Source organism: Oryx dammah, unplaced genomic scaffold (genome assembly GCF_014754425.2).
Source record: "Oryx dammah isolate SB20612 unplaced genomic scaffold, SCBI_Odam_1.1 HiC_scaffold_26, whole genome shotgun sequence".
In the NCBI taxonomy this organism is placed as follows: Eukaryota; Metazoa; Chordata; class Mammalia; order Artiodactyla; family Bovidae; genus Oryx; species Oryx dammah.
Window position 1 is genome coordinate 35,775,225 of NW_024070210.1, and position 26,286 is coordinate 35,801,510.

The 26,286-nt window shown below is 38.8% G+C and overlaps 1 protein-coding gene across 1 annotated transcript; it reads right to left on the reverse strand.

Annotated features, from left to right (window-relative positions):
- Positions 1–46: 46 nt before the first annotated feature.
- CGRRF1 (cell growth regulator with ring finger domain 1) lies at positions 47–24,158 on the reverse strand. Its single transcript, XM_040226401.1, has 6 exons — positions 23,950–24,158; positions 9,446–9,585; positions 6,190–6,367; positions 5,890–6,037; positions 1,804–1,911; positions 47–1,584 (listed from the first exon to the last, which is right to left on the reverse strand). Exons 1-6 carry the CDS (start codon positions 24,051–24,053, stop codon positions 1,264–1,266), a joined length of 999 nt encoding a protein of 332 aa, XP_040082335.1. The 5' UTR covers positions 24,054–24,158; the 3' UTR covers positions 47–1,263.
- Between the last annotated feature and the right edge of the window lie 2,128 nt (positions 24,159–26,286).

The window sequence follows — 26,286 nt, forward strand, 5'->3', positions numbered from 1 at the left end:
TACAGATGAAATTTGATTTGGTTTATAAAATGAAGAAAAAGTAACGTCTTTTTGAGAGTGCTATATTTGATGGGAATAAAATAATCTTATATAAACACAATGATGTAAAGATAAGGCATAATTTTTAATACAAACAGGACAAAATAAGGCTTGGAAATCTCCCTGCATGTCACAGTTTATTTGCCATGACATAATTTCTTAGTGAATTAAAGGTAATTTCCATTGAAGAAACAGGAAGCTCTGATTTACTTTATTCTTCTTAATCATCTTGGGAAAAGTGGGGAATGGGGCTTTTTTTGACTACCAGGTTCCTCAACTCCTAAGAGGGCGTAACATGGGATAAACAAAGTGATTTACTATTCAGAAGGACATGGGGTTAATCTGGTGTTAAAACACATACACACACACTAGAAAAAAATAGTTTGTTTCTTTTAGTGATTTTTCTGGCTCTGAAACCTCTCCAGTTTTGGATGGATTCTTTATGCAGGAGGAAATCTAAGGTAAGGTATTGAGAGTCTCACAGATCTTCCCTAGTAGGTCACATCCTGCTAATCTAATCATACTTGACAATAAATTTAATTATTCAAGAAATTTTATTATCCATGTTTTATATATCTGCTTCTGATAAATGAGTATCATTTAAATCTATGATACACTGAGAACAGTCAAGAATTATTTCTTGCATTTATAATTTAAGAAGCTATATTTAAAAATTAAGATATGTTTATGTGACTATGATTATAAGGAAAATGAGAAACCAAAACAGATGGGTGTTTATAAAAACTGATATTTCAGGAAAGGATTTAAAGTTAGAAGCCCTTTCCAACTCTTTTGTAAACTAAGAAACATACCATTATTTTAAGAAGAATTCAGCTTTTACCCAGTTGCCCTCCAGATTACATCAAAGAAAAAACATTCTGAAATCTTAAGACTTTTACTTCCTCAAATTTTAGGTGGATTGCTTTTCAGAATTTTTCTAATTGATATTACATGAAATCCTCTAGCTGATAAAAGGCCAAATGTTTACATTCTTCACAAGAGGTTGAATAGGTTTTTATGCATTGACACAGAGTGGAAGTTCAGTATTTGCCATACTGAACAGCAAGGAATAATTAATTTTCACCATCCATGTATTGTACAAATATGAAGTTAAAATAGAATTTTCACTGATGGTTAACACTGTAGATTCCATGTTATGATCAATTCCAAGAATACAGTTTGCATCTTCAGTGGGAAGTGTACTTTTCAGTTGTTATAACATCCTCAGAGACTTTTCAGTTTATCTTTATCTTGCTCTTTTTGACTGCAAAGTGCAAAAGATTCCTGAACGAACTGCCTACACATTGGGCACTGCTGAAAATACTTAACACAGCCATCACACAAGCACGTGTGTCTACATGGCAGGAGCACCCAGTTCACAGTCCCATTCTGGCAAACCACACAGTCCTTGCTATTCTCTTCTGGAGGCTCCACTTCACTTTCAGATAGTCCTGCCTTTTCTAGCAAACTTCGGTCTGTGTTTTTTTCTTCTGGAGAAGAATCGCTGGAGGGAGTGGAATTATTATTTGCAGACATGAAAAGTTGCTGAAAATCAAAGAAACAAATGTAAAAATAATTACAAATGACAATTATGCTTCAAATACAGGGGTTATAAGAGCTGCTAAAAACATATGAACTAGCAAATCCAATAAAAGTTAACTTCTATGATAAGTAACTGAAAATATTATTATCTCCTTATAATAGTCATTCTCTTAAACTCTGCAAACAGAAAAGACAAAAGTAAGACTAGGGGGTACAACTTACCTTAAGATCATGAAATTGACCTTGAGCTAGGAGTAAATATTGATATAATATCCTACAGGAGAGTTTATAAGTCTTATCAGGAATATGAATTACTGACACCATGGAAATCTAAAACAGAAATTGAACACCAGTCAGCATGTGATTTCCTATATTATTTCATAGATATGTGAAAAATATTTCTCAAATAAAAATAAGAGGTTGATAAATTAGAAAACTTATAATAATTTCCTTAAATCATAATCACTAGAACCCAGTTATATATATTTTGCCAGAGTTATTTTACTTATCCTCAAATTCGCAAATTTAATGTCATCCCAACAAAAATAGCAATTAGTTTTTCATATAGCTACATGAGTTGACTCTACAATTAAAATAAAACATAAGAGCTAGGAAAAATACTGGAAAGAAAGCTATGAGAGGGACTAAGTTCAGTCAGCTGTTAAAACATACTACAAAGCCTCTAAAATTTTAAAGCACACTACAAAGCCTCTAAAATTAAAACAGTGTGGTACTGGCACATGAATAGATAGCTGGGTGGAACAGAATAAACAGTCCACAAACAGACGTAACCATATATGCAAATATAGAGGTTATATTTCAAATAACTAAACAAAGAGAGTCTTTGTAATAATAAAAAGTACTGGGGCACCTGGATAGCTGTTTGGGAAAACAAAATTAGACTCATAATTGTAAAAAATAAAACTATACAAGTACTAGAAAAAAAAAAGGATTTCTTTATAGTTTCAATGTAGAAAAAGACTTTCTATGACTCCAACCTAGAGGCAGATAAATATGACAAATATAACTACATAAAAATGTAAAATTTGCATGACAAAAAACACTATTAAGTAAAGTCAAAGGACATATGACAAGTTGAAATACATATTCACAATATATATCACAGATATGTTAATATCCTTAACTTATAAAGAACTTTTAAAAAATTGAAGAAAAAGTGAATAAAAATTCTATACAGAAATAGGGCAAAGACATGAACAGATAATTTACAGAAAGATAAAACATGGTCCTTAGCCATATTAAAAGATGTTTAATTTCACTTATAATATGATAAGTGCAAATTGAAACTTCACTGAGATATCATTTTTTGCTCATCAGATTAACAAAAATTGAATAACTTATCAGTACACTCTATGGAGAAACCATCACTCTCATATACTGCTGGAGGAAATGTGTTTTTTAAAAAAATACAATTCCAAAGGAACAACTTGATTGGAGGGGAATTTGGCAGTAGGTAACAAAATGACCCTCATTTACTTAGCCTTCAACCACATAACCTCACCAATATTAAACTACAGACACACAAGTTATCCAGTGCAAGATTATTTGTTATTACAGAATACTGGAAACCACCTGAATGTCCAACCACAGGAGATTGGTTGAATAACTATGGCATTAATGCATGTATACCCTACATACAATAGAGTGCTAGGCAGCTGTTTTAAAAAAAAAATGAGGAAGATCTCTATGAACTGATCTGGAGTGATTTCCAGGAGATATAATGTAAAAAAAGTGAGAACATGCATAGTGTAGTGTTTCCTACTTTTTGTATAAGGAAGAAGGGAAAATGAGAATAGATAGATACCTGTATTTTCTTACCATTAGAATAAGAAACATAGGAAGGATAAGCCAGAAAACAATGAACTTGGGGATGAACGCATCATCTGAGTATACCTCTTTACGTAGGTTTTCTACTTTTGAGAGAACTAATCCGAGGAATTTATGGACACTGTTTTGACGATAAATCCTCAGTTTGGGGCAGGAAATAAGGAAAGGGTAGTTTGAGGACTTAAATAATCAAATTCAGTAATGAATTATAAACCACTGGGAGGAATTTATGAAGCTGTGAGATAACAAATAGATAATTAAAGAGATAAATCAGAGGTCTCTTACTTGTAATAGAAGGCAGAGGGCTGAATGCAGGGCTGAAGCTGGAAAATAATCATTTTGCAACCATCATGGTAAAGATGAACTCTGATAAGAATCATTAATGGACATTAAATCCAAGGGGAGATTTTGATAAAGAACAAGATATTTGTATGGTCTTAAAGTGCCTTTTCACACACTGCCATTATTTGCAAGGGAGGGAGAAAAAAAAAAAAGGAAACAATGGGAAATTAGATAATACCTTGACTGAGAGATCAAAATTAACATCACCAATGAGGGAAAAGAAACTCCCTTTCTTCTACAGGCGATGCTCTGAAAAGCAAACATTATCACCTGCCTGGTACACTGGCTGAAAATGCTTAACTTCAATCTAATCATGATGAAACATCAGACAAAATGAGGAATGTCCTGTTTTACAAAAACAGTGTGTGCATGTGACTGTATTCCTCAAAAATGCTAATGTCATAAAAGACAAAAAAAAAAAAGCTATGGAAATGTTTCAGGTTAAAGTAGGTTAAAAATACATGACAAATATAATTTTTGACTCTAAACTACAATATGTACTGGAGGGAAAAGACATGTTGTAAACAATACTGTTAGATAGGCTGACAAATTGGAATGCAGGTAATAGATTGGATAAAATATTGTATCAATGTTAGATTATAAAGTAGATAACTACATCATAGTTACTTAAGAGAAGACACTTATTATTAGGAAACACACACTGAAGTACTTGGATGTAAAGAATCATCATGTATACAACTTATTCTCAATTCATTAAAATATATATATACATACACATACATGTTGTTTGTTGTTGTTTTTAGCCACCAAGTCATGTCTGATTATTCTGCAAACTTATGGACTCTAGCCCGTCAGGCTCCTCTGATTATGGCAAGAATACTGGAGTGGGTTGCCATTTTCTTCTCCAGGAGATCTTCCCAACCCAGGGACCAAACCTGCATCTCCTGCTTTGGTAGGTGGATGCTTTACCACCGAGCCACCACATAAGCCCATATATACATATACATATGGGCAAGTAATGAAAATGGGGCAAATGTTAACAATTAGATCTGGGTAAAGGGTGTATTAAAAAACGCTTACTCCTTGGAAGAAAAGTTATGACCAACCTAGATAATATATTCAAAAGCAGAGACATTACTTTGCCAACAGAGGTCCATCTAGCCAAGGCTATGGTTTTTCCAGTGGTCATGTGTGGATGTGAGAGTTGGACTGTGAAGAAAGCTGAGCGCTGAAGAATTGATGCTTTTGAACTGTGGTGTTGGAGAAGACTCTTGGGAGTCCCTTGGACTGCAAGGAGGTCCAACCAGTCCATCCTAAAGGAGATCAGCCCTGGGTGTTCTTTGGAAGGAATGATGCTGAAGCTGAAACTCCAGTACTTTGGCCACCTCATGTGAAGAGTTGACTCATTGGAAAAGACTCTGATGCTGGGAGGGATTGGGGGCAGGAGGAGAAGGGGACAACAGAGGATGAGATGGCTGGATGGCATCACTGACTCAATGGACATGAATCTGAGTGAACTCCGGGAGTTGGTGATGGACAGGGAGGCCTGGCGTGCTGCGATTCATGGGGTCGCAAAGAGTCGGACACAACTGAGGAACTGAACTGAACTGAACTGACTGGACTGAAGAAATAGCACATAATGAGAAAAGACGATTACAATAATTACTGAAAATATAGGGACCAAAGACATATAAGATGTAGGTGCAACAGGGGCTGTGATGGAAACAAGATGACTGCAAGCACGCAGAGCAAAGAGTGGACATTGTCTTAAAAATGGAGCCCTTCAGATCATTACAATAGTTATTTATCTGGTGCTAAAAATGCCAGGAATAAACATTCTCCCTAACAGCCTTCTTCTATGTGGCAAATACCACAGAATACAGAATGAGGAAATTAACATAATTCAACTCTGTGTTTTATTTTCTAAATATAATCATATTCCTGCAACCCATATGGGAAACCACAAGTCACACTCTGAAGAAGCCATACACATAAAAAAAAACTCTTACAGGAGTACTTCCCGTACATTCATTTTCCAAGAAAAATGTGTCCAGGCCACAGAAATTAAAATAAATCTTATTCTAGCTCACCAAATAATTAAGACCCATCAATCAAATCACTTAAAAGTAATGCTTCCAGAATTTTAAAATTACTTACAATGTCATAAATTTCTCGGTCATCCTTATCAGCTAGGGTCAATAGCGCTACCAAAGGATAGCGAGATCTCGGCACTGTACCAAAGTCTTCAATTTTAGTATCTCTTGGTAACTGGCAATATATTTCTTCTTTGCTATCCTTTTTAATACTTTTGGAAGATGTAAAGGTAAATTGCCACTATAACCAAAAAATACAACAATATACCAAAAGGAGTAAAAACTTAGCAATGCAATTTTATTCATAGAAAGTTTTAAGTCTAAAATTTTCATGTGCTGATGGATGTATCAAATAAAAGGATACAAATACTGCTCTTGATAGAGATATTCACTATACAGAGCATCTTCTAATGCTCGCGGAGTGCTTATTCGGAAGCAATAAAAGTGCTTCTGCAGAGCTTCATATAATTTTTGAACACTGCACCCCCAGTAACATGTAAGGAGGCTATCTTCAAGGCAATCTGTTGTCAAAGTTATGCCAGCTGTAGAAAGCAAACAAGACAAAGAGAAGAAAATTACCTAATGTAATTTCTATTACAATTATACACAGTAACAAAAGCTTCCTTTTGGATGCTGGCCAGGCTGATGGCAGTTAAAGGAACTCATTAAAGGGTATGTGTCTATAAATGAAGGAAATGGTCTCTGAAACAAAAGATATAAAAACTTCAATGTCTACACAGTTTTGAAGTGCTCTCAGTAATATTTCATACTTAGCCTTGGAAGTTATAATTTTTTTTTTGTGACTTCAAGACTCTGCCCACATGGATTTAAAAGACTGAAATACAGTTCACTATTGATAACCTACCGCTTTAACAGTATATATAATCCTCACTACAAGAACTAATAGAGCTGTCTCCCAAAGTGCAGGTGTACAACCCATGGGGGCCACAAGATGATCAGCAGAATAGAAAAAACATTAAAAAGAAATTGAGCTGTATTAATATGAACACACTCAGTGACAACACTAATATACTCTTGTCATCCAATTAATGTCCCATGTAATACGCAAAATATGAGGAAAGAGTGGAGATTCCAAAACATGGAGGGTTGACAGTGATGCCCTCACTCATTTGCTTATTGCCCTCACTTATTTGCTTTCAGCATAATAAAACGTATTACAATTTAAGTAAACCTGATTATGTAGATATATAGGTTATAACTGAACATACAATTATCATTTCTAAATTTAAATTTTTTTATTGGAGAGTAATTGCTTTATGCACACACAATTATCTTATGTAGTTTTACCTATTAACACTTACATAGGACTGTATGCCAGCTGTATGACTTTTTTCCCCTTGCCCATGGCAGTTGTAGCAATATCAAGTTCAAGGGCAGCAACATTCACTTCTCATACTGTTGACAGTGCAAGCTGCAACGTCTAGTGCTCAGTGGCCACGGCGTACTTACCAGAGCAAAAGGGCATGGTTTTGGTCATTGTTCCTGGCTGAACAGCCTTGGTATCTGATTCTGGCTCTCCACACCTACTGGCAATTCTGTACACTATGCAATGTCCTTTTATTGGAATCATTTCTGTTGTTTGTAAATAGGAATTTTCATTGATGCATTATCTATCTCTTAAAGGGTGATCTCCTTGGGGAAGGAGCTACATAGACACAAGCAGGTGCTCTAGAGGACAACAAAAACTGACGGAGTTTTTAATTTTTCTTCTCAGTTTAGTAGTATGTACACAGAGGCTCAGATTCTGAATATGTACAGTAGCAGCAACATAGAGCAATTTCTAATCATAGTTAAGCAAAAATCTTAATTGGCAGGAATTTCACATAGGTAATTGGAACAGAATTTGATTTCAAATTTTTATATAATTCCAAACATCAGGTATTGATTCAAGAACAGAAAATTCAATTAGCTATGTTTTTCAACTAGCTATTAAGTAGCTGAAGAAAAACATTCCATTAATACAAATTACATACATATATTAAAATCACACATATTTTCCTCTGTTTCACCTAAGAACCACACTACATGAAGCAAGATAAGAAATCTGGAAGTAGACAGGAGAGGAAAAAACAGAAAAGGCATATTAAAAAAAAAAGTAGAAAAAGGAAAAAATGGAACCTAGAAAAGAATTTCTTAATATATTACTAGCAAAAATGTGAAAAGATATATGTTTACAGCCCTGCTGCTGCTGCTGCTGCTAAGTCGCTTCAGTCGTGTTCGACTCTGTGCGACCCCATAGACGGCAGCCCACCAGGCTCTCCCGTCCCTGGGATTCTCCAGGCAAGAACACTGGAGTGGGTGGTTATATCAAAATGCTGAAAGCCACACAAATATGAAAAGAGGTTAAATGAATAAAATATGGAATACTTTATAAGGAAGTACTATGACTTTTTAAAAAGAATTGAATCATATCATAATATCTGTATATACTACCGACTCTTTGTGACCCCATGGACTGTAGCCAGCCAGGCTCCTCTGTCCATGGAATTCTCCAGGCAAAAATACTGGAGTGGGTTACCATTCTCTTCTCCGGGGATCTTCCCAAACCAGGGACTGAACCCAGGTCTCCCACACTGCAGGCAGACTCTTTACAGTCTGAGCCACCAGGGAAGCCCAACAAACTACTTACTGATTCTCTAATGTATTTTTCTGCTTATATCTCAGTGCTATGCTCATGCTTCTCCTTCTACCTAGAAGTTCTTCCAACCTCCCTAAATAAACACCTACTTATCTCAAGACTCTACTCTAAAAAAAAAGAAGAGAGAGATAGAGTGGGTGGGGGAAGAAAAGAAAAATAACAGACAGACAGAACGTTTCTCTTTATGAAGCTTTTCCTGCATACACCTCCCGAAACTTAACCTTTTCTTTCTTTTACTCTAGTGTTTCCTAGATAATGAGCTTCCCTGGTGGCTCAGACAGTAAAGCGTCTGCCTGCAATGCGGGAGACCCGGGTTCAATCCCTGGGTCGAGAAGATCCCTGGAGAAGGAAATGGCAACCCACTCCAGTATCCTTGCCTCAAGAATCCCATGGACAGAAGAGCCTGGTAGGCTGTCGTCCACGGGGGTCGCAAAGAGTCAGACATGACTGAGCTACTTCACTTCACTTTCCTAGATAATCTTGCAGACAACTTATCTTCCCAAGTACAGAAACAAACAACTACCATGTATTGTTACTACCATGTATTGTTACCATTTAATATCAAAATACCAGAATTTCAGATGAAATGATGGTTGTTCTTCAGGAGGGTAGCAACGTTAATTAGCTCTACTTCTACTACATTGCTTTGCTTTTCTCTCTACACTGAAGACCAATGAAAATGGCATAGCATCCTAATAAGACGTCTCTTATTAACTCCTGTGACACTTTATTCTTCTCGTATAAATGCCTTTATTTACTAGCTGATAACCTCCTTAGGAGCAAGATTTGTGAATTACTAGTGTTGTTGTGTCTCAGGTATGCAGCATAGCTCCTAGAACAGAACAGGTGCTCAACAAATGTTTGCTGGGTCTGAGGAAGAGAAAGCAATAGAGAAAGAAAATTAAAGGGCTAAGAAAGGGTCATAGAAAGAGAGAAAAATCTTTGGAAAATAGCCACCAACTTGTAATTGAAGCTGAAGATGGATTGGTGATCTCTAAGCCAAAAGGATTCTTGACTTGTCTCATTTGCTTTTTGAAAACTCTTGTGTTGAACTGGGTCTCTTCTGAATTTCTCAGAATTACTGGAACATCCCAACCAAACCTGAAGAAAGGTAAAAATAAAATAAAGCATAACTTTAACAAATACTGAGACTTTCTGTGATATGTAAAGTATTTTGTATCTTGTTAGTTACTCCTTTTAACCTAAGTATCAGAAAATTTACATTATATTGAAGAAGTAATCCAAAATTAAGAGAGATTAGATATCCCATAGAATTGGAATATATTGTTCACTTGGCTGAATCAACATACTCTTGAAAACAAAGATTTCTATTGTTAATTATTGTTGATTACAAAGGAGTTCCATGATTATAACCAACATGTACCTAATACAATAGCAAAAATATGATAGAACTACTGCACTTCTAAATGATATAAAAAGTAAATATATATTTAATATGTAGACTATTTGATATTATTTAAGGGACAAAAGAATTTTAAACACTAAATATAGCCCTTCATCAATATAACATATTCTCTACTTTTAAATTTCATGTAAAAATGTGATAAAGAACAAACTTAGAGGGAGAATGGAATGCATAAATTCAATTCCTTATAATGGTAGAAAGAAGATAAGTTTACAGAGTTTAAACAAAACAACTAAAAATGAAAACACATTAGTTAAACCAGGGGACTTTAGTTTAAGATAGCACAGTTACTTTAATACACTGTTTTCTCTCCAAACACTTAGCAGTGACATATTAAGAAAAAGAAAAATCAAAAGAAGCCCACTGAAATGAGTAAACAAATAGTGGTTTAGTCACTGTTTAAACAAAGCAATACTACCACTCAACAATGAAAAGGAAACAACCATGCGGATAATTCTCAAAAACAACATACTGTGCTAGAGAAGCCTTACATAAAAAAGTGTATGCTCTATGATTCCATAATAGGAAAGCCTACAGTAGGAAAAGCTAATTTATGGTAGAAATAAAAAACAGAACAATGGTTGCTTCTAGAGGGTAGGAGTATGAACTGACTGGGAAAGGGCATGAGCAACCTATCTGGTGATGGTAAAGTAATATATCTTGGTTGAGGTTTGAGTTGCATACATATGTTTGATAACATTTAAGATTTGTACATTTCACTGTATATAAATATTACTTCAAAAGAAAATGAACTACAAACAAAAACAAATATTCAACTCTAGATAGCAATATGCAATGCTTTAATACTTATAGATGAAGAGTACAAACTTACTTTGAAGTTTCAAGAAATTAACATGAACTGATGGGTAGATAGAGGAATGGATGGGTAGATACATATGTAATAAAGACATTATAATAAAAAGTTGATTGTAGAACCTAAGTGATGGGTATATGTGTGTTCACTGTATTCTTTTAAGTTTTCTGTATGTTTGAAAATGTTAATAAGTTTTAATAAAAAAGAGTCATAGCTGAGTTAAAAGATGGATCTTTATGCATCTGAAAAAAAAATAATAAAGTAATGAGTAAGACTGATACCATGGTTTGATATGTTCTGAGTCTGGCAGCAGGCAGTGGCAACTAAGCCTTCTCACAGATAGAGGGCCTTACACGTTGTCCACTCAAGACAAAGGCCAGAGCCAGGTTCAACCTTGAATCCAGGAACTGGGTTAAGGCAATATCAATATGGAACAGAACTGTCATTGTAAGACCCAGTGCTTCCTGAGGGGGTCTAGGAATCTGGTTAAACAGCAAGGATGAGGACAAAGGAAGGGGGCAGGGGACTTCCACTAAAATCCAGGCTGCGAACTAAAATTTCAAAATCATAACTCTGATGCTAAGAGAAAGCCAGTAAAATTAATAAATGGAACAAAATTTCACTCCAGATGATTTTAATTTTATAGAACGTTGGATAAGCCTGTTCTATTACTGCTTAAAGAGCTAAAAAGCAGTCTCTAACAGATCAAAGCATTCCAGGTAAGTTAGGTGAGGTGAGGTGAAGTTGCTCAGTGGTGTCTGACTCTTTGCGACCCCGTGGACTGTAACCTACTAGGCTTCTCTGTCCATGGGATTCTCCAGGCAAGAATACTGGTGTGGATTGCCATTTCCTTCTCCAGGGGATCTTCCCAACCCAGGGATCGAACCCGGGTCTCCCACATTGGAGGCAGACGCTTTAACCTCTAAGCCACCAGGGAAGCTATAGGTAAGTTAACTAAATCCCCAAACAAAGTTCAAGAATATTTATATGAATACAAAATATCCAACACGCACTAAGGTAAAATTCACAATGTTTAGCATTTAATAAAACTTCACAGGCATGCAAAGAAGCAGGAAAATATGACCCAGAATGAGCAGAGAAACTAATGAATAGATCCTAGGGATGGGACAGATACTGGGATTAGTATTAATAGATCCCAGGGATGGGATAGATATTAGGATGAGTAGACAAGGGTATCAATTGTTATAACCATACTCCACGTGTCAAGAAAATAAGTAAAGATTATGCTACAGTATAGAGTCAAGGATGATACAGAAAAGACTCCAATCCATCTCTGAAAATGAAAAATATACTGGATGGGATTAGCAGTAGACACCCCAGGCGGCTCAGTGGTAAAGAATCCACCTGCCAATGCAAAAGACACAGGTTCGATCCCTGGTTCAGGAAGATACCAAGAGAAGGAAATGGCAACCCACTCCAGTATTCTTGCCTGGGAAATCCCATGGACAGAGGAGCCTGGCAGCCTACAGTCCCTGGGGTTACAAAGAGTCAGACACAGTGTAGCGACTAAACAACCACCACAGATATCACAGGACAAAAGATTAGTAAATTTGAAGATACAGCAACAGAAGTTATCCAATATGAAACACAAAGGAAAAAAGGCTGAACAAAAAACCAAAACATCAGCGAGCTGAGGGACAAGTTCAAGCAATCTAATATACACATAACTGAAGTCTGCAGAGGAAGGGAAGAGACAAGACAAGAAAACTGCAAACAAGTATCTCTCAGGAACATAAATACAAAAATCCTTAACAAAATTTTAGCAAATTAAATCCAACAGTATTTAAGAAGGTTAATATTCAAGAATGCAAGGTTTATCTCAAGAATGCAAGACTGGCTTAACATTACATTAGAAATATAATATAATACACCATATTAACAAACTAAAAAAGGAAAACCATACAATCTTTTCAATACAGAAATACACTCAATACATGCAGAAAAAGTGTTTGCTAAAAGCCAATGTCTAGTCCAACAAATACCATCAGGAAACTAGAAATGCGGAAAAAGAACTTAACCTGATAAAGGGTGGCAATAAAAAAAAGTATAGCTAACATCATACTTAATTAAAAATTGCTTTCTTCCTAAAGTAAGGAACAAGATATTTAACAGCCATGTGTCCTTAAGCAATCACTCCAACTCTATGTAACTGTTTCGCCACCTGTAAATGTTTATAACAGGGCTTGGCATTATGGAAGTGCTTGCAACAGTAATCTTGATGATGGAGTGGACTTATGGGTTGGCCGAGAGAAAACACAAATCTAGTAACTTCTCTTTGATTCTCAGAATCAGCTACCCCACAGCTTTTGACTTCACTGCTCATTGTTGCCCCAATGCCCTTTAGAGGTCAAGTCAGGCATGTGAAGTGGTAGAACACAAGATATAATCTTCCTGTGACAGTCAAAACACCTTCTCTTTCTTACTTACATCTTATAGAGTGAAAAAAAGCAAAGAAAAAAAAACACTCTACACATCAGTTCAGTTTAGTCACTCAGTCATGACCCCATGGATTGTAGCATGCCAGGCTTCCCTGTCCATCACCAACTCCCAGAGCTTGCTCAAACTCATGTCCATTGAGTCGGTGATGTCATCCAACCATCTCTTATCCTCTGTCATCCCCTTCTCCTCCTGCCTTCAATATTTCCCAGCATCAGGGTCTTTTCAAATGAATCAGTTCTTCGCCAGGTGGCCAGAGTATTGTGCTTCAGCTTCACATCAGTCCTTCCAATGAATATTCAGGACTGATTTCCTTTAGGATGGACTGGTTGAATCTCCTTGCAGTCCAAGGGATTCTCAAGAGTCTTCTCAGTTCAAAAGCATCAATTCTTTGGTGCTCAGCTTTCTTTACGGTTCAACTCTCACATCCATAAATCACTACTGGAAAAATCATAGCTTTAACTAGAAGACTCTGTCAGCAAAGTAACATCTCTGCTTTTTAATATCCTGTCTAGGTTGGTCCTACCTTTTCTTCCAAGGAATAAGCATCTTTTAATTTCATGGCTGCAGTCACCATCTGCAGTGATTTTGGAACCCAAGAAAATAAAGTCTGACACTGTTTCCACTATTTCCTCATCTATTTGCCATGAAGTGATGAAACCAGGTGCCATGATCTTAGTTTTTTGAATGTTGAGTTTTACCCAGCTTTTTCACTCTCCTCTTTACTTTCATCAAGTTCTTCTTCGCTTAAGGGTGGTATCATCTGCATATCTGAGGTTATTGATATTTCTCCCAGCAATCTTGACTCCAGCTTGTGCTTCCTCCAGCCCAGCATTTCTCATGATGTATTCTGCATATAAGTTAAACAAGCAGGGTGACAATATACAGCCTTGATGTACTCCCTTCCCAATTTGGAACCAGTCTGTTGATCCACATCCAGTTCCTAAGGCCCACTTGACTTCACACTCCAGGATGTCTGGCTCTAGGTGAGTGATCACACCATTGTGCTTATCTGGGTCATTAAGTTCTGTATATTCTTGCCACCTCTTCTTAATATCTTCTGCTTCTGTTAGGTCCATACTGTTTCTGTCCTTTATTTTGCCCATTTTGCATGAAATGTTCTCTTGGTATCTCTAATTTTCTTGAAGAGATCTCTAGTCTTTCCTATTCTATTTTCCTCTATTTCTTTGCATCAATCACTTAGGAAGGCTTTCTTATCTCTCCTTGCTATTCTTTGGAACTGCATTCAAATGGGTATATCTTTCCTTTTCTCCTTTGCCTTTAGCTTCTCTGCTTTTCTCAGCTATTTGTACGGCCTCCTCAGACAACCATTTTGCCTTTTAGTATTTCTTTTTCTTGGGGGATGGTTTTGATCACCGCCTCCTGTTCAATCCATAGTTCTTCAGGCACTCGGTCTATCGGATCTAATTCCTTGAATCTATTTGTCACTTCTACTGTATAATCATAAGAGATTTGACTTAGGTCATACCTAAATGGTCTAGTGGTTTTCCCTATTTTCTTCAATTTAAGTCTGAATTTTGCGATAATTCTGGCCTCTTCCTCATTATTTAATTCTCCCTAACTCATCCCACCATTTTTTTTCTTTACCCACACTGCCTGACTATAACTACATTACCAGCAGTAAAAGCGAGAAGTTAGATCTCATTGTGTTCATTTCTACCATAGGTTCAAGTACTGTATTTCAGGTATTTTATAACCCTGTGCCTAAAAATTTCAATTAAAGAACCCTTTAAGGTGTAAGAGCCAGAAACCCCAAAAGGCAAAGCTTTAGGGAAATATCTGGAAGCAGCCTACTGTGAGCATGATATTCCTTTGTGAAAAGCTTTTTATATTTCATAATGTATCTGCTTTTAATATAAAAATATTTCTCCAAATATTTACATAAATCAATACTGTTAGAGGTTATACCATATCTGCTCTGTGCCTATACACCTCAGAATGAAACAAATAATTTGACATGTAAATGCTGCTTCTCTTTAAGCATGCCTACCCAAAGCTGCTTGGCACAACATCACATCAACAGTTGGCAAAGTACATCTATTATTAAAAGAAATTCCTTTCACTAGATTTTTAATTTCTTTCCCTCATGCTTAATCTCGGGTCTACATTTTCAGTCCTTGGTTTAAGGTCTTTTAAAATTGTTGTTATAAATGTTGCTCAATATTCAGCCTTTTTATCTGACATAACCTTTTTATTGCAAAGGATAACATACCTATAAAAAGGTACACAAAGTACTTTTTTGAATAACAAAATAATTGTTATTCAAGAACCAAACAATATCTTCAGAAAGTCTCCTACGTCACCTCCCATGTACTACCCCTTCCTTCACTATCTTGACCTGAAGTACTATAATTTAGTTTACCTGTTTTTGAACTTTTATATAGGTGGAAGCATGCTGTCTATACTTTTATTTCCTATTTTATCACATTGCATTGAAGATTCATTTTTGTATCCATACTTGCTGCACTGTTGTGGCTATATAGCATTCTGTTGCAAAAATATGCCATGATCTGCTTACACACTCTACGCTTAACGGACATTTAAGTTGTCCTCACATTTTGGCCATTAGGAATATTGCTTATATGAATATTTTCATAACAGGGTCTCAACGTATATATGTAAATGCATTCCTCTTAGGAACGGAGTCTCTTGACCAAAAGGTCTGTGCTTCAACTTTGGAGGATAATGTTAACAACTCTTCTATGTGGTTATAGAACCATATAGATTTACACTCCACCAGCAGTGAATGAGGTCCCCCCTTGCTCCATATCCTTGCCAAAACATTATTAGCCATCTTGGTAGGTGTATGGTGGCACTGAATCATGGCTTTAATTTATATTTTCCGGAAGACTAATGATATGGAGCACTTTTTATGTTCATTGCTACTTGGATACCCTCTTTTGGGAAAGCCCTTTCATATCCTTTCCCTACTTTTCTACTGGTTTGTCTTTGTCTTGTTTATAGAAAATTCTTTATACGGTATGAATATTAGTCCTTTACTTGTATATATCTTCAGCCCCTCTATACCTTGCTTTTTCACATACGTAATGGTATCTTTAGATGAACAGGGTTCTTAATTTTAACATAAAAGCTATTAATCTTTTCCTTTAAGGTTGATGTTTTTGCTCTTTAACTTTTCATTACTGCTTTATATGAATTATGTCTTAACACTGCTACACTTCTAAATTAAAATCTCAGACATTTTCATATTCCTATCCCCTTAGAGGAGTCAGTAAAGCATAGCTAGAGTGGCCAGGGCTTAGTCAAGGCGCTGGGTCCTTATCTGACTTTGCCAGCCCTGTTCCCCTGATATCCTCTTGCTTTGAGGGGAAAACAGGGGGCTAGGCGAGTAGAATTCACTGTGTGACAGAGTGACATCATAGCCCGACCACATCTCTTGTCCTAAACATTATGCTTAATGTAGTCTAAGGTCACATCAGCAGACACACTGGTGACACATGTCGAGCTTTCAGCCTAGAATAATCCTCAACCTTTTCATATACATGACCTATGATGAATTTGCTCTTTTTGCACAAAAATTCCACAACTTCCACAGTTTAAACTTATTTGATGTGGGCCAATATTTCTATCTTTAATGTATTACTCAAAGGTAACATGCATAAATGATTTAGAATAAGGTTAAACACTGGAGACTGGCTATAGAACAATTCATAATTGGTGTTGACAATTGGTTCTATAAAATACTAGTATTTAGACCCAGTAATGTATGGGCCTCTGGCCACCATCCTTACATCTGGTCTTTTCCACATTTTTAGTCAAAAATCTGAATAAAGACATTGATGCCTGGTATCAGATCACGGCTGATATGATTTTAGAAGGTAGAGTGAAATATAAAACTGACAAATTTTCTTTTGAATCAAATTGCAATAAAGACATTGATATGCAGTATCAGATCATGGCTGGTACAATTTTAGAAGAAATAGTAAAATATAAAACTGACAAATTTTCTTTTCAATCAAATTGCATTTTTATTTTTTTCCACTCAAAGTCATTTTGACAACTCTTAATAATGGAATGCTAACTAAATAAATGTTTCTTAACAATCACTGCTTTCTCTTTTACATAAATCCAGCCCCCGCCACCTTTTTTTTTTTTTTTTTCCATTAAGAGAACTTTCTAAAGAAAGAGAGGGAGAGAATTTTCCAATGTTTTACTATTACAATTTCATACTTCATCCTCCTGGAATTTTCAATAATTCCAGGTTTTCCCATTTCTAAAGTGTTTGCTGCACTTTCATACTGCTTAAACTTCCAGCACAGTGGTAACCTGGGGACTTCCGATTCAATCCATGCTTTTTCATAGTGCCCATCCACTGTCTTACCCTGCACACACTTCCTAAGCTTCCTGTCAGCTGCTGAATCAGGAGAACTGACCTCCTTTTCTTGCTGGAGTCTCGAAGAGTCCCTCATGAATAAAAGTTACTTTGAGGAGAAAGTTTCAAGTTCCGGAAGTAAACACATTTATCACCCCGTCAGACTTGAGTGCTAAAGCCGGTTAGAAAACTTAGCTGTTAATCTGGGGGCGAGTGCGCTTCTCTTCTGTGACATCTTGCATACTGGCCTCACTTGGCTAGCTGTCAGGATATATCAATAAAAAACTTTCATGGGGAAATCCTTGGAGAGGAGGAGGGTTGTTCCTGAGCAAATTTGAGTCAAGGGATTCAATCTCTAAAATTCTGTGCCTTTAACTGTAAAAAGAAGGGTTAGAATAAGTTATCTTAAGGCCCTATTAAGGTCTGAAATGCCATTTCTAAAAGTTTTTTCTTCTAAATTGTTCCAAGGAATTTCTTCCCAGCAGAAGTGTCATATATCTTGTACCCTAAGCAAATACAAAATAATGTTATATTCTTTTCCTAAGAGGGATTCCGCAATGGCTCTGTGGATAAAGAATCCATCTGCAATGCAGGAGACAGGTTTGATTCCTGGGTTGGGAAGATCCTTTGGAGGAGGGCATGGCAACCCACTCCAGTGTTCTTGACCGAAGAATCCCATGGACAGAGGAAACTGGCGGGCTACAGTCCATGGGGTAGTATGATTGAAGCAACTGAACATGTACCTCATCACCAACCTCATCACACACACACACAACCTGCTGCATTCGACAAGTGAGATGAGAAATAGTCAAGGTCAGTATCTCAGGCAGGGTTGTCAGGAGACAGAAAACCACATCAACATTTTAGAAAAGAATTTAATATAAAGAACTATTAACCAAGTACTGGAGGACAGTCAAGGCAAGAAGGGGACACTAAGGTATCCCAGCAAGAAGCAGTTATCCATCCTAAGGCTAAGGAAACAAAAGGAAGCGTGGGGATTACTACAGCTAGAAGCTGGGAGAAGGAATCCCCCAGAGCTGGATCCAGCCTCTGTAGTAGGAGTGCTGGCCAGCTGGTACTGATATTTCTGAAGGAGTGTAGTAGCCTGATTCTTGGTATGAGGAAAAGTTGAAAACTAAAATAAACTGCTGCTTCACAGGCCAGGGTGATACCAGTAGTGCAGGAATGTAGACCAGGAAAAGGAAGCAAATGGTTAACAGGAAGTCCCTTCCTCCTTTACCAGCCTTCCAGACTCTTTCTAGGATGAGATGGTTGGATGGCATCACTGACTTGATGGACATGAGTTTGAGCAAGCTCTGGGAGTTGGTGATGGATAGGGAAGCCTGGCATGCTGCAGTCCACAGGGTCGCAAAGAGTCGGATACAACTGAGCGACTGAACTGAACAGAACTGAACTGGCAGAGCCTAACAGGGAGCAAACTAGCATAAGAGAAATAGCTTTGCAAAGTCCCAGCTCCAGAATCAAAAGCAGAGTACGGAGAGTGGGTCTGCAGGTGAGAGACAACAGACTTTGAGAAGACCTGCCGGAAGATTCACAGTACCCTTAGGGCAGTACTCAGGAGACAGAGACCTTCCTCAAGGGGACCTGACCTCACCATCAAGCAGGGGCTACAGCTCTATGGACTGACTTAGATTTAAAAAGTAGGCCAAAGGTCATAACTCCCCATAAAGGTCATAACTCCTCACTATGACAAGTCAGGTTTCTAGTTCCAGCCTGGAGTTTCTCATTCTGTGTACTTGATGTAGGACTTAGGAGGCCACCTTTCTATTTTATTCCTAAGGACGCGCTAATCCATTAGCCACTGTTAAAGATCCTTGTGGGCCAAATCATTCTCTGCATTGTCCTCCACTGCCCATTAGGGGACAGAAGTCCACGTTGACTCTTGTGGTTACGTGCTGTCACTTCACTTCAGATCAGGAGGTCCACCCGAATGGCAGCATCTCCCACGTCATAAAAGCCCTACAGTGGACAGGCATCAGAGATGTTTAAGGCCACCAGTCTCTCCTTAGCGCCCTTGTGAAATGTGTCTTCCAGGTCATGCTGAAGGATGCAGTCAGAGGTAGGTGTGCAGGTGGCACATAGAAATCCAGTCCAATATTCCTATCTTCCTAAGCCTCCAGATTTCCTCTTCATTATGCCAGGAAAGTTCTAGCCTTTCAGCCAACCATATACAAGTTAACACTTAAAAGTCAGAATTTTTTAAGAATACATCCAGATCAATAAATGTAACTTGATCCATTGTTACATTCTATCCTCCTTGGCCTTATCTATTTACACTTCATTCCCACACATACTTCCCAAATTCGCATGGATACAAATTAGCCAACTTTCGTTACTCTTTTAGAGGCTTGGTTCTTTCTAACTAGGTCAGGTTTTTGTCCCTGTTCTGTGGAACATGAAGAGATCTGGGCCTAGCAACAAACGGTTACAGAGGTAGGTTTTGAGTATAGACACCGTTTGCAAAGCAGCTGCCCTAAGAGAGGTATTACAGGATCTTCAAGCAAGAGAAGGCCCAGTTTTCTCAGACATGGAAAGCAAGCCGCTTCCATCAACAAGGGAGGCACACACAGAGTGACTGGGGTTTCAAGATTCTCAGCTCTGAGTGCATTTAGATATTGCCATTGCAAGTTTCAGGCTCTGACTCTTTCCTAGTCAGTGTCCTAAACAGGACTATATAATTCTAATACCAGCACAATTAAAACTGTGTAGCTTTGTGGCTACATGAAATAAAGAGCTTTAGCATCACAAAAACTCTGATTCTCTGACTAAGACGTGATCTGAGCGTTTAAAGACATGAACATGTCATTTCCTTTCTGTAAGTGCTCCAGTGGCCCCACGAGCAACCATCCCACCCTTCCCCCAGTCTCTGCAGTATCACTGCTGCCATAATGGTCATGTACTTCAGCCACTTGGTCCCCCAAGGCACTTAACTTCAGAAATCATTAATCACAAGCAAATAAAGGCAGTAAGCTGATTAATCATGATGCCAATCCATACCATGGATTACTAGAATCTTATTTCCCATTGGCAAGGAGCTGAAGAAATAACCAAACCCAAATCCGATCCTTAAAGGATATCCCCCCTGGATCCCATTCTGAGTAACAAATTCTTAATCAATATATTAATATTTATCAGTCCAGTCAAGAGACCAAAGCCACACCAGCATTTTAACAGATAATTTAATACAAAAATTTGTTAGCCAGATGTTGAAGAACTGAAAAGGCAAAAGGGAGACGCTGAGTATCACAGAATTAGTTACAGTGGGAAGCAACTATCACTCCCAGGACACAGAACAGAGCAAAGAGGATTCCTACTGCTTAGAGATTTGGAGGAAAGACCTCGGAGCAACTGGGAATCGGATCTGAGGAAGATGTACTGAAATCTTTGGAGGGGTATAACGAGGCTAGTTCTAAGAGCGTAGAAAACTATAAACTGCGACCCACTGTTAAGGCCAGAGGGAGGCACCATGGCTGTGGTGAGACAGAGGAGGAAAATAATCAAACAGGAAGCAGTAAGTCCTTCTGTCCTCCTCTAGCCTTCTACTCCCTTCCCCTACTGGCAAAGCCTCATGGAAGCAGTGAGCTTCCAAAGAAGAAAGGTCTTTAGAGGTTCTGCCCCACAGTCACCAAGCAAAGTACAGAAGGATAATAGCTTAATAATCTGCAGTCAAGAGGAAGCAGAGAGCAACTGCAGAGTCAGGGTCACGAATTACCTGAAACTATTTAAGCATGTATATAGCACTCTGGCCTCCTTTCTGCACACTGCCTGGCAAAATAGCTAGAGCTTGATAAATCTGAGTATTAGAGCTCATAGAAACCATCATGTAGTTAAACAGAAATTCAATACTTTCAGTTGTATTATTCTTTGCTACTGGGATTCCAACAGTCAGGTGCTTCTGTTCTTTCTCTACTCCCACACAGTGTGAAAGACAGGGAAAGGAACTAAGCAATGGGACTGAAATGCAAAGCAGTACTGAGGTAAGAACCATGACAGAGAAGACAGATGCCCAGTAGAAATTTTATTGGGGGAGCTTAAAGAAAATGACAAGCACAGTGAAAAAGCATAGTGGATTAATGCATTTGCCTTCTGCCTGGGGGTACTATTAGAAAATTACTTTGAGGAGCTCTAGATGGCCTTCACTGTAAACACTAGTTTAAAATAATAATAATAAGGTTATCTACATGGGCAAAGCTAACCCATATGGAGAGAATGGCTGGATTACACTTAAGATAACTGGTTAGGGCCAAATCAGGATGGAAGTGACTGGCACTTATATAGTTTTGTGGCCTCAGCCATGCTTAATTCAGACTTCTCAAAGTTCTACAACTATCTGGGCCTCCATCCTTGTAAAGAAAGTGAAAGTGAAGTCGCTCAGTCATGTCCGACTCTTTGCGACCCCGTGGACTGTAGCCTACCAGGCTTCTCCATCCATGGGATTCTCCAGGCAAGAATACTGGAGTGGGTTACCATTTCCTTTTCCAGGGGATCTTCCTGACCCAGGGATTGAACCTGGGTCTCCTGCATTGCAAGCAGATGCTTTAACCTCTGAGCCACCAGGGAAAAGTCATACTTAAATGGAGTGTTTGGATAATCATTAACTTTTCAAACCAAGTCTCAAATTTGGCAAAGCCAGGATTTGAACCTGTCTGACTCCAAAGTCTGTCTCTTTACCACCCCAGCATGAGGTTCTGAACTACCCTTCACTTAAAGACACCACCATCACTATCAATAGGTCTTTACTCGTTTTCCTCCTCCCATTACTAAAGACAGACATCTACAATCTCTAATTAGTTGAATCAGGCCAACTGAAAATTAATTTTAAAATTATTAGGTTGATTGAAAATTAAAATTTAAAGATATTATGCAATTATCAACTGGTTATTTTCCTTAATGGAGGAAAATTATACTCTTGAAGACAGTAACAGTATAGCCAATAAAAACCTTGTGTTTAGACATCTCTTCTCACTTAGACAACATCTTCCTAACTCCAATTACAAACTTTCTTGAAATGAACAACAGCAAGAAATTCTGATGTGTCAAGAATATCAGATTGTGTAAAATTGGTCCTATTCTTCCCCCACCAACCAAGAAAGAATTTTATAATCTACTGCTGACAATGTGGAAAGCAGTGTGAAAATGTTAAAAACTTTACTTAGTTCCTAAAGATGGCATATTTTCAGAAATTGACAAGAGCTTGTGTTCTTTCTTTAAAGTAATCACATGTGCATGCTTGGGTGCTCAGTGGTATCCGACTCTTTGTAACCTCACAGATTGTAGCCCCCCAGGCTCCTCTGTCCACGGGAGTTTCCAGGCAAGAATACTGGTGTGGGTTGCCATTTCTTCCTCCAGGGGATCTCCCATCCCAGGGGATCTTCCTCCCAGATCTCCTGTGTTCCCTGCACTGGCAAGTGGATTCTTTACCACTGAGCCAGCTGGGAAGCCCAAAGCCTAATCACATATACATGCTCAAAGGGTATTTTAAAACTCATATTACACAGCCTGCTCTATTCACTAGCATGTCTCCGCTGACCCTCTGCTCACGTAATCTCTGAAATGCCTTCTGTTCTCTACTATACACGTTTAGCTCCACTTCTTTTTCAAAATACTCACTCTTCAAAATCCAGCTCATGTCTCTCTCTTCAAAGGATGGACCTGTAAGATGGTTTCAGCTAGCTATATTATAAGACGACTAAACGTGATACAATGGCATCTCTTCGAGAGAGAAATTTTAGAATCTCTGAGCTAGAATGGCTCACGGATGAGCTAACAGTCTACTCTCCTAGTCTCCAATAAGTTAAGTGCCCTTACGCCTTAGTGTAACTTATCTCTGAGGTCTCTTCCAGCTCTAAAATTATGTCTTTATAGTTTCACCGTTCAAAAGGTGTGGAATGTGTGTAGAAACCATTACATTCTCAAACGGTACAGAGGTCAGTTGTAAGTTACGCTGGAAGATCTCACGGCAAGTGCTCAGTTCACGTCAGAAGAGCAACGAACAACTGGGTCTACTGTCCACTTCTGAGGACTGTACCGCAGCTGACGGGCTCGCTCCGGGCACACAGTAGGCCCCAAATCCGGACAGAAGCCTGTTGGACAGCCTCTCTATCCTCACACCAAGACCAAGCCCTTACTGGCTGCTTTATCACCTAGAAAAAAGCTGGGTAAAACACCTCAATCCTGCACCATCCCCAGATACTCGCAGCGACGGGGATCGGACGATGATGCAGGGCAGTGATGCGGGTAGGTGTCCACCTTGTTTTCCTCCTGAGCCAGTGGGAGCCCTGAGCACCGGCTCTCCGACAGCCCCAGTCCAGCAGTCACCCTGCAGCCCGCTGCTACTCATCTCCCTGGCTGTCCGCCCCGACGCCACTTGCCCTTAGCCCTGGGGACTCTTACCATCCCAACACCAGGCCGGTGGTCACGATGAAGCAGGTAAAGACCACCGCGATGTAAAAAAGAGGCGAGTACTCATAGAGCGTTACGAGAAACACCGCAGCCATCAGGATCGCCTAAGCTGAGCCGGGCTCCTGCCGGCCAGCCCAGCCTAGCTCAACCGGGCCCTCTCCGCCAGCGTAAAAGCCACTACGGTGCCCCGGAGCGGACAAACTTTGTAGATCCGCACTAGCCTAGCACTAGAGGTAGGCTAGAGGCAGGCTAGAGGTAGGGGTAGCCTCTCCGGGAGCGGGAGCCTGCGTGCCAATCACGGGGTCGCCTGCAGGGCTCGCCCCGCCCCTCCCGCTCCAGTGCCGAGTTACCGGCTTCGCCGAGGGGCAGGGCCCAGGCTCGCCCCGCCCCCGGCTCCCGGGTTTGATATCCAGCGGGCGTATTCTTTGGCTGTTTGTCCTAGCGGTCCACGATTTTCTGCGGCAAAGTCGGAAGAGATATTGGTGCCGACTCCGTCCAAGACTCAGGTAGGGTGTTTTGATGCCAGAGAGAGGAGACTCAGCCCGAAATCCACGTCACAGAGCCTAAATCCTGAGATCCTGCCTATTACATCTGAGAGATGTGGCAGGAAGAGGAGAACCGGCATTTTAAGTTCTACAAAGTAAAATAACCCCGCACCAAATCTTGTTTTCTGTTCACAAAACTTACAAATAGGCACTGTACAAAACACCAAAGAGGCCCCCAAGCACTTTTTAGGCGCCTTGTCAGCCTTCTCAAGTTGGATTTAATGCTAGAGGCAAATTAGCATTGGGTGTCAAGATTCTGAGAAATAAATCAACTGTTTTCCCATATGCCTTTCTTTTTTTTTTTCGTCCCCCTCTACCCCTCAAGTTAGAATTAGATACTTGAAAAAAAATTAAATATTTGAATTTTTTGTATTAATTTTCACTTTAATAATAATTTAAAATATATGTGTGTATATGTGATATACACACATATGTACTAGAGCGCTCTTCAAGAAAATTAGAGATACCAAAGGAACATTTCATGCAAAGGTGGGCTCAATAAAGGACAGAAATAGTATGGACCTAATGGAAGCAGAAGATATTAAGAGAAGGTGACAAGAATACACAGAAAAACTATACAAAAAAGATCTTCACGACCCAGAAATCATGATGGTGTGATCACTCACCTAGAGCCAGACATCCTGGAATGCGAAGTCAAGTGGGCATTAGGAAGCATCACTACGAACAAAGCTAGTGGAGGTGATGGAATTCCAGTTGAGCTATTTCAAATCCTAAAAGATGATGCTGTGCAAGTGCTGCAATCAATATGCCAGAAAATTTGGAAAATTCAGCAGTGGCCACAGGACTAGAAAAGATCCGTTTTCATTCCAATCCCCCAAAAAGGTGATGCCAAAGAATGCTTACTGCCACACAATTGCATTCATCTCACATGCTCAAAATTCTCTAAGCCAGGCTTCAACAGTACATGAACCGTGAACTTCCAGATATTCAAGCTGGATTTAGAAAAGGCAGAGGAACCAGAGACCAAATTGCCAACATCTGCTGGATCATCAAAAAAGCAAGAGAGTTCCAGAAAAGCATCTACTTCTGCCTTATTGACTATGCCAAAGCCTTTGACTATGCAGACTACAACAAACTTTGGAAAATTCTTAAAGAGATGGGAATACCAGACCACTGACTTGCCTCTTGAGAAATCTGTATACAGGTCAGGAAGCAACAGTTAGAACTGGACATGGAACAACAGACTGGTTCCAAATAGGAAAAGGAGTACGTCAAGGCTGTATATTGTCACCCTGCTTATTTAACTCATATGCAGAGTACATCATGAGAAACTCTGGGCTGGAGGAAGCACAAGCTGGAATCAAGATTGCCGGGAAGAATTATCAATAACCTCAGATATGAAGATGACACCACCCTTATGGCAGAAAGCGAAGAAGAACTTGATGAAAGTAAAGAGGAGAGTGAAAAAGCTGGGTAAAACTCAACATTCAAAAGACTAAGATCATGGCACCTGGTTTCATCACTTCATGGCAAATAGATGGGGAAATAGTAGAAACAGTGTCAGACTTTATTTTCTTGGGTTCCAAAATCACTGCAGATGGTGACTGCAGCCATGAAATTAAAAGACACTTACTCCTTGGAAGAAAAGGTAGGACCAACCTAGACAGAATATTAAAAAGCAGAGACATTACTTTGCTGACAAAGGTCCGTCTAGTCAAAGCTATGGCTTTTCCAGTGGTCATGTATGGATGTGAGAGTTGGACTATAAAGAAAGCTGAGCACCAAAGAATTGATGCTTTTGAACTGTGGTGTTGGAGAAGAC